The following is a 9,297-nucleotide window of genomic DNA, read 5'->3' as shown; positions in this document are numbered from 1 at the left end:
GGAGGGGTGGCAAGGTCACGGGGCAAGATGTTGGGCAGGGGGGCATATGTTCGGGGTGCAGACAGTGGGCAGGGGGGCATATGTTGGGGGTGCAAGTATGTGTGTGTGTGTGCGTGGAGGAAACAAGTGGGAGGGGGGAGGGATCAGACTGTTTTACTCCCTTTCCCACTCTACTACTGTTTATCTCCTTCCCATTGCTTTTCCTGCTCCAGCAATGAGGGGAATGAATTTAAGACTAATCGTTTCTAATAACTAGATTTTGTACATAGAAAATTATAACACTTGCACATTGCCAGCTGTGGAATCTAATTAGGAAGGGGGTAGTCTTAAATTCAAGTCAACTTGGATTTGGGTAAGCATGGTATTTTGAATGGTACAAGATGCAGATAGTTACCAGCAATGTGGCTTTTCCTATAATTTCAGTTAGTTATGTCCTACCTAATATATAGAAATCCTTTTAAAAGGAGAAAGGGCTATACTATTCCTTACCTGGTAATATCAAGTCAATCTCTACCTTTACTAATTTCCCAGATAAGCACAAGATGGACTTACAATGATGTCTAGACTTGATAAAGTGCAGTTGATAGTGTATACCTGTGTACTTTCATTGAAGTTCAAATGCTTTCTTTCCAAATGCCTTTCAGAGGGAAAGGCAAAGGTAATATGAGCATTCAGGGTAGATGCATAGCGAACCAGCAGTATACAATCTAGACAGCTGCATTGGTGATCAAATTCCCTTCTCTATGGGAGGGGATAAAAATACTTAATCACTACTTTGGATGGCTACTAACAGCTGTAGAAGCACCAGACAGGGCATGTTGTGGAAATTTTATTGGGTCTGAGCTCAGGATCTGTTCACTTAATCAAGGCCACCTTGTTGCAAGCACCTTAAGGTCCACAGCTGTTTTAAGTCAGTCATTTTATTAAACATAGAAACAGGTGCATGCACAAAGCTTTCCATTACATTCAGTGATTGCCCTATGAAAGTAGTTGAATACCATATAAGACTAGGGGGACACATTTAAAAGATTCTTTACTTTCAGAGGGTTCTTTAGTGCCAGTATGTAGTTTCAGATATTTCTCTCTGCTGCATTCACATGCAAAGAGCTGGTGTAGTGCAGCAACCTAATTCTAGAAGGCAGAATAAAGACTGCAAGGATCATAAAGTACTAGTTTATATTTTTGTGTAGTGTAGGAGATGCATTTTAATAGGCCTAAAAGATCTGGATTTTTTACCTAAATTTAATGTCATTCAGCCTTTGTAAGTGTCTTATAAACAACAGCTACATTTCATTGAGCTCTTTATGTACAGTTTCCTCTCACTTTATGTGAGCTCTGCATGTGCAAATATGCTCTTATACCAAAAGTGTTATATGCAAGGTCAGCTTACGCTTATGGGATCAGTGTGGTGGAAGCCTGCAGTCAGCTGCTATATGCAGGGCATTAGTGCACACCAAAATATGGTCTCCTGTAGGGAAACAGTGTTCCTCCTTCATTGTCTGTAACACATTTCTATTTTTGCCATCCTCATGATAGGGCCTTGTGCTTATGTGTACTGTCTGCTGTTGGCGAGTACCAAAATTGTCTTGCAAAAGTGGTAGAAATGGGTCTGTACAGTTGAGGTCTTGGAACATATCCCAATTTGCTACATTGTATAGTGGATTCCCTTTATGCAAATTTACATTATGTTGTAAATGCATTCTTCAAAGCCTATAAAACAAGATAAACTTGTACTGTGCAGTCAAGAAGAAAGATATAGTCAAGACAACTGCATCTCAATAAAATTTATTGAAGAGGTACATTTCTTAGTGTGGCATAATTGCACTTTTGTTAAAGGTCTACACAGTGCACTTTCAGAGTTATTTCCATACAAAGTTGTCTTCTTTCAAAAAGTCAGTAGGTAATACAATGCACAAATAGCATTGTTAACAGTGTTCACTACAGTCATCTCAAGTTCACATTAAAATAAAATACTCTGCTTTTCCTGTACAGTTTTGGTTGAATGTGTTCTGTTAATGGTTCTACTGTAGCTTTAGATTGAGGATATGGCTTAGAGAAAGAAGAATAGATACTGGTGCACCAGCCCCAGTCCTGTGGTATGCTCTGATCTTCATAGGCCTTCTCTTCACTATCCATCAATTCATATTGCACTCAAATGTTAGTGATCTACAAAAAGTCTTCTTTCACAGTACTCAGATCACTATATCAGAGGTTCAGCTGTTCACGTTACAAAACACCAGAGTTGTTAATTTTTCTTCATGTTAAAGCCAGACCTACCTCAACATTCTGTATGTAAAGTGTCTTGGCACAAGGCTTTTGTTAAAAGAAGAGTACAGCTCTATTCTTCATTTAAGACGGCATATGCTATTCAAACTGATAGTTACAGATATAGATGCAGTTTCTCAGTTCAGTAGCTAGAGGCAAGGTTTGTTCCAAATACACCCACTTCCACAAAAAAAGTTGCACCTTTGAAATGCCAGAATACACCTCTCTTGAATGGCTCACTGTAAGAAATGCTCATCTTGTGTGACTAGAAAAAACAAAAACAAAAAAAAGTGCTGTATCCAGGTTAGGATTTTTTAAGCTTTACACTCCAAAATAGCAACAAGATCAGTGCTAACTGATCAACTGCACAGGGCTTGAAATTGGATTAGCCATCCCTGTTAAGTTACAGTTCTCTTTTGGTGCGACTGCCAAGGAAGAATAGTTGGGGCCTCAAGAAAGACCTTAGCATAAGGTCCCCTAAAGTAGTAAACCCTATATATCTATGCACTGCAAATCTCCACCATAAAAACTTCAGTGCATCACACTTTTAGAAAGTAATTGTAAGAATTACAAAGTATAGCCATAATGAGACTACCCACTTGCACACTTGAATGAAGCATTTGGCTTGTCTGTCATTTCGCACCCTTTGATCTTCAGTAAGTAAGTACAATGAACTTACTGTAGTTTCCCCAATGACCTTCAATCCCAGAGGACAATGCTATAAAGATACTGCACAAGTAAGTTAAGTCTTCCAAGTTTCAAGTAGGAGGTTTAAGTAGAGGAGCATCACTTTCACAGAATTAAACTGCATCCAGTTACAGTAAACCCTGGTTAGACTACATAAGTTTATCTATGAGTTGAATACCAACTAGTAAGAGGTTATTAAATGCTTTAAAATTAGCATGGTACCTTACTGTCAAATACAACTGAGATGCAGATTTTAGTCTTATCCTTCAGGACTGTTTACTATTCACATTACTCTTGTAAATTCTACATTGAGTACCTTTGCTGGCGAGAAAAAAAAAAAACACAAAAAAAACAAAAACACCAAACAACAAAAACAAAACCTCTTTAGTCCAGAATATTGGACAACTGAAATATGCAGAAATCTAAGAATCGAACTTCAGATGTTAAGAGCCATGGTGATTCAGGTGTCAGTTCTCAATTTTACAAGTGAATTCTAAACTAGTCACTTGTAAGAAGTGGTCATCTTTCCATATTAACATTCCTGTAGAGAATGGAGAGAGAGATAATCAACTGAAAAAGCCATTGCATATAACAAATTACATCTCAGAAATTATGGCGTCTTGAAACAAGCTGGGGGGGGGGGGCGGGGCAGAGGAGAAAAAGAGGAGGACAGGACGACTTGAGAATCCTACCTATCCTGCTTCCCCAAACTACCAGTTGAGGTATGACAGTATAGGTGGAAGAGCCAGTTATCTTACTACTATTGTACCGATTATGATCTGAGTGTAGTGGGATGTTCTTTTTTTCAACATAAATTTACTTGAGTGTGAATCTTAAGTATGGCATTAGCAGCTGAAACTTGACTGTTAAAGTTGCTCCCCATCCCAAAGTTTAAAAAACTTTGAGCCTTTAACAGTTTGTTTTTATAAACAGTAAACTAAATAGGATCTCTTGGTCATGAAGTCAAGCTCCATGCTATCACAGTAAAAGGCATGCAGCTGTTCCAGAACTACTGATGCATGCTATTTTGCTAGAACCAGATAGTATTCAATGACTGTTTTTAACAGTTTGTATAGCTACTTTATGTGACAGCTTTGAGGCTTGAATAGCCAGCATGTTTAATTGTAATGATACACATGGTGTGATAGCAATAAAGATAAGTCATATTGATGTAGTGTGACATTCTGACAATTTGGGTGGTATAATACTCCTTACTACCAAGATTGTTTCTGGCTTGAAATAAAAATTGCATTTTAAAAATTGTAAAAACAACCACCACAACCACACAGCCCAGACTCATGATTTCTTATTCTTTGGCCTCTAGGCATGTTAGAAACATCTAGTCTAACACACTCTAGAACAAGAGGACCCGCATTCAGTGCCTGCAGGACAGGCTATTAACCTGCAGTTCAAGTTTTGATTCTAAAAGGTAAACTGGTATGCTGACCTGTTACTGAAATACATATGCACCTTTTTTTTTTTATTTCAGTTTCCTTGTATAGGAAAAAAGTGAACCAAGGTAACAACACGGTCAATTTGTAGAGTTCCTCCTCTAGCTATACTCACTTGGGTTCCACTGTTTTGTGCCTCGCTCTACACAAAACAGTGGAACCCAAGTGTCTGAATCCATGCTTTTGCACCTAAAATGCACTATGTGCAGGGAGTGGTACTGTGGTTTTTATATCACATGCTGCCTTGAGTGGACAGGTAGTTTCTTTGCAAGTTTAGGCTTGAGACCGTCTAAAGATGCAGCAGCCTGCTTATGAAAAGAGCCTGAAAGGCCATTTAAAAAACAACATTTAGAGGAAATGAGAACCTGTTCATTTGAAAACCAAGTTGAGTACCTAGGCTGTCTGAAATATTGAAGCGAAACCCCCAAGATCATAAAAAGCATAACTGCCGAGAAGTTGGTTACAAATTAATTACTTGAAAAAGTCTAAGTCTGAGAGTATTTAAGGGGGGGAAAAAAATTACCTATATTAGGAGCCAGTTTCTGGGATGGTGGGGAGGTGTGTTATTCTGTCATAGCTGTGCTTTAGTTGTCGTGCTGTACGTCCCGATACAATCCATTTTAACTTCTGAACATTTGGTTTGCAACATTTGCTTGAAGAATATTCCGTAAGGCACTTTAACACTAATTCCTTCCAAAAAGCCAGATCCCTGTCACTTATCTAAACAAAGTGAGACTACAATTAATCAATTGCTTAAGTCACAATTAGTGATGTAACTGTACACTCGAGCTAATAAGGGTCTTATACACTACAGGCCAGTAGAGACACTAGGGTAAGAAATAGCATATGCTTTGGTACTGCGGACTATTAAAAGCACTTTTTGTTGAAGGCCCTCTTAACTGGAAGTTTTGCATGAAACTGCTAAGAGCTAGATAATCAGTAACATACCCCATTTAGCTAGACTTGAAGCTAGAGAAATTTGTGCAGGCTAGGGCTCAAGTGTGTTAGTCCAGGATTAGATCTGGTTTAGTTAGATATCCCATTTTGTACGGTCCTAAAAGACATTAAGTGTCAAGACTAAGAGTATTTTAAGGAATTAGTGCAGTTTTTCCTGCTTTATTTGGATTTGTAATGTTCTATGCCTCTAACAAAAGAGGCTCTTGGGTGCGATTAGCTGATACCAAATAAGCTTATAGAAATGGCAAAGCTGACAAGACATCCTTCTCTTGTCTTCATTTAGAAGAAAATGTTTCCATGGTTGTTATTTTAAGACTTAGGAGACAGAAGTATTAGTGTCATCTGACTGCTTTAGGAACATTTCAAATGAGGTGCTGAAATCCCTCCATCAAGGACTGTCTGTACTATGGATTCTTCAGAGCTATTAAGTTATCTTTATGAAAATCTGTTGAGACTGTTTGTCATCTTCACTTAATACAGTAAACCTTACCTTGGAATGGGTCTGAAGGCACTTTAAAACCTCCATCAACTCAAGTAGTTTTTTTTCTTCTATCTCCAGGGCCATTATAGATAATGCCAAAACAGAAGGCTGAGGGGGACAGAAAATAAAGTTAATTCTGAAGACCGGAGCTTAGCAGGATCAGTTAAGTCAGTATGGGTACACGCATTAGAGACATACCTTGGCTTTAGAGAACATTATTCGGCAGTGACATGCTTTAAGTTGGGCTTCCAGTCTCTCAAAATTAAGGTATTTACTCCTGTAAGAAGGTTGAGTTGATTTAGTTTTATGCAGCATAAAAAGTTTTCTTTCTAGTTGCATAGATTAAATAGAGACAGTTGAAGCTTTAGAAGTTTGCTAAAGTGTTGTATATCTAGAAGTATTCTCTAAGGTAATGTTTAAAAACTCAATTTCTGGAAGTCTGAAACCTTTTCACTTGGATTCAAAACAAACTGGTATGCACTGAGTCACTTAAATAAATTGCCACCAAATTTTAAAACTATATGTTCTGTACGTTTTCTGTTTGGAACAGGAAGGCAGTGGGTTGGGGGGGGGGGGCAAGTCTATTAAAAACAGCGATTCACATGAGCCACTGTTTACTGCTGCAATTTAAAAGTTATTTTAAGATTTTTCTAGCCTGTTCTACAGGGAGATGGGGGGAGGATTGTCCCATTTGTCCAAGTAGCTATTTCATCACAATTTCCTTTACCTTTCACAGCTTAAATTCCCATGAATGAGCGAATGATAGATCTGTAGAAACTGAAAAGCTGTTGTAGCTTTGACTTTCCAAGATAGCTTCTCCAATACAATTTTTTCCATTCTCATCATGTCAGAAACAGTGAACCTATACTGGCTTATTCGAATCAAGTCAGTAGCTAAAGGAACATTTCTTTCCTCTTCTGTTGCTTTCACAGCCAAGTAGAAGCAGCTCAGTCCAACACAGCCTAAGTGTTTAGGCTGTACCTGGGAGTGGAGGGAAAAAGCCACACTCAAATTTCACATACTATAGCTCAACTTTAAAAATTTCATACAAAAGACTAGATGTCCAAAGCTGTACTTTTTCACCTTGCTTTCCAAAGGTAGTAATGTATTCAGAAGAGTTCATAACATTACATTTGCTTTGTTTTCCTAGCTCCCTAGGCTCTGCCATACCAACTTTGATGAAAGGATCAGGTCAGTCCAGTGCTCTTCAAGAGTGTTGGCAGAGTCAGATATTTTGAAGGAAGATTTGAGAAGTTGTTTTGTAGAGTTATGGAATGGAATAACGGAAGAAGTTTAGTGCACTGGCAAATTACCACATGCCTGGAAGCATCCATTTAACAGATGTTTGGGAGGTGAAGTACAGTTTAAAGATGTCTCAAGAATTTAAGTCTCTTAAGAAAAAATATAGAAAGCATTTAAGTCCAAGTCTTCTAACCTCTCTTTCTGGTTTAGGAATATGCAGGCTTTGTGATATGCCAAAACTGTCTCAAGTGCAAGTTTGAAGATTCTGCTTTCCTCTCATCTGCTACAGCACTATGGATCACTAATCAGGGATGCCATAAGTTTAAAGGACAAGTGACTTATTTTAGTATAATGAAGATTCAGGCTAGTTTGTGCTACTAGTTGAGTTCAGAGTACACCCATCCCTTCTCTCCCACATGCCCAACCAACATCTAGAAAATACTTTATAAATCACCCAAGCTCTCAACTAGTACTTTACATATTTGAAGTATTATAGCATACTCCACTTAAGTGCGTTTGATAAATGTGTAACAATGTCACTCCCAATTGATATCTACGTAGCAAATGGAGCACAAACTACTCGAGTTCATAGGAACTCTTGGTGCTGCCACCCACTTTGTAACTTAACTGTAGGAGCGCACAGTTTATGCAACCGATTAAGGCCTGATCATTTCAGGGCTGCCATTAGGGGGCTCGGAGACAGTGGTGCTCACTCAGATGAACAATGCCTAGTCCCTCCACAGGCCAGAGCTATCCAGTGGACCCAGTCCAGACCCCAGGACATGCGTAGTGAGGCCCCACCTAGCTACACACAGGGGTGTAAGGCCAGCTCAGCTCTGATCCAGCTACAAAGGGACAGAGGGCTTGGCCTAGCCTCAACCCAGTTGGGGAGGGAGGGGGCAGGAGGCATGACCTGAACTCAAAGCCAGCTCCACTGAAGCTTAGGGGGCATAGTCTGATCCCAACCTGGCTGGAGGTGGCAGAGGGAAAGCGGCATGGCCCTGAACCAGCACCCTAGGGCTAGGAGGCACAGCCTGGCTGGGCAGAGGAAGCACATGGCCCGCCTCTACCGAGGGAGAGCAGGGGATGGGGGGTGACCTCTGCGGGGGGAGGCACCCCAAGGAGCCCTACCTTCATCCTGGCCAGGAAGCGGTCGAGGCAGTTGACAGCCAGGGAGAAGGTGTCGGAGCGGAGGCCGAAGAACTGGGTGAGGCTGAGCAGGTCCTTCACCTCGAAGTCGCGCAGGCGGGCGCTCACGCGCAGCCCCGTGTCGTGGGCGCCCTCGACGAGGCGCAGGCCGGGCGCCTTGGGCTGCCCCCGCACCTCCTGCTCCAGCAGTGCCGCCAGCTGCGCCAGCAGCGCCCCCGCCTCGGCGCCCGCCGCCGGCTCGATCATCTGTGGGGGGACAGTCCCGTCAGCGGCCCCGGGGCTGCCTCGCCACCGCAACACCCGCCCCGCCCCGGCCGTGGACAAGTCCGGACTTGCCCGGGGCTCGGCCACCAGCTCCCCACGGCCCTTACCTCCACCCCAGGGCCGGCGCGGCTCCACGACGAAGCAGCAGGACCACACTCGCCGCCCGCACGGGCACCGACATGGGCGCGGCCGGGCCGAGGCAGACCCCCCTACGGCCTTTATATAGTATGGGATGGGCGACTCCCGCCTCCGGCTTCCTCTGGTTGGCTGCTGTACCGGTGATGGAGCTGCTATCCAGCCAATCCCGCACAGCGAGGCGGGGGGCGCTGCGGGCGGTGGCCCCGCCCTGCCAGGCCCTCCGCAAAGTCGCGCGAGCTGCAGGTCGGCGCGGTCCGTCCTTGCTCGGCCGGGGTGTCCGCGGTGGTCGGCGCCTCCTTGTGTTTTGTCAGCTGCTCCCCGGCCCCGCCGCAGGAGATGCCAGGCCTCGCGCCTAGCTCCCCCCGGTTCTCCTGACAGCCTTGCAGACGGGTCCTGGTCGAACCCTGGCAAACCTCTGCCTTTGCGGAGCGGGCGCGAGCTGGTTGGGTCCGCGTGCCCCAAGCGCAGTCACCAAGGCTCAGTGGCAAACGCCGAGGAGATACAGGCTTCCCTGGCTTCATGTGGTACGTGCGTTCCTGGAAAATGCACATAACTCAAATTGGGATAAGGGAACCCACTTTACAACGTAACAGATAGGGAGACATACAAAAAACTAGAATGCTTGGTTCCAAAATGATGCCGTTTATTAGACCAACTGCGAAA

General features: G+C 42.9%; 1 protein-coding gene across 1 annotated transcript; it reads right to left on the bottom strand.

Annotated features, from left to right (window-relative positions):
- Nucleotides 1–1,769: 1,769 nt before the first annotated feature.
- Nucleotides 1,770–8,743, bottom strand: CCNG1 (cyclin G1). The gene is made up of 7 exons (XM_090064170.1): nt 8,604–8,743; nt 8,215–8,478; nt 6,569–6,822; nt 6,040–6,118; nt 5,851–5,949; nt 4,927–5,123; nt 1,770–3,493 (listed from the first exon to the last, which is right to left on the bottom strand). The coding sequence occupies exons 2-6, from the start codon at nt 8,476–8,478 to the stop codon at nt 4,932–4,934; spliced, it is 888 nt and encodes a 295-aa protein (XP_089920296.1). The 5' UTR covers nt 8,604–8,743; the 3' UTR covers nt 1,770–3,493; nt 4,927–4,931.
- Between the last annotated feature and the right edge of the window lie 554 nt (nt 8,744–9,297).

This window comes from Crocodylus siamensis, chromosome 10 (assembly GCF_052110815.1).
Source record: "Crocodylus siamensis isolate JL-2025a chromosome 10, ASM5211081v1, whole genome shotgun sequence".
Lineage (NCBI taxonomy): Eukaryota > Metazoa > Chordata > Crocodylia > Crocodylidae > Crocodylus > Crocodylus siamensis.
The sequence above is the reverse complement of the archived record's forward strand: the minus strand, read 5'-3'. Positions and strand labels throughout refer to the sequence as shown.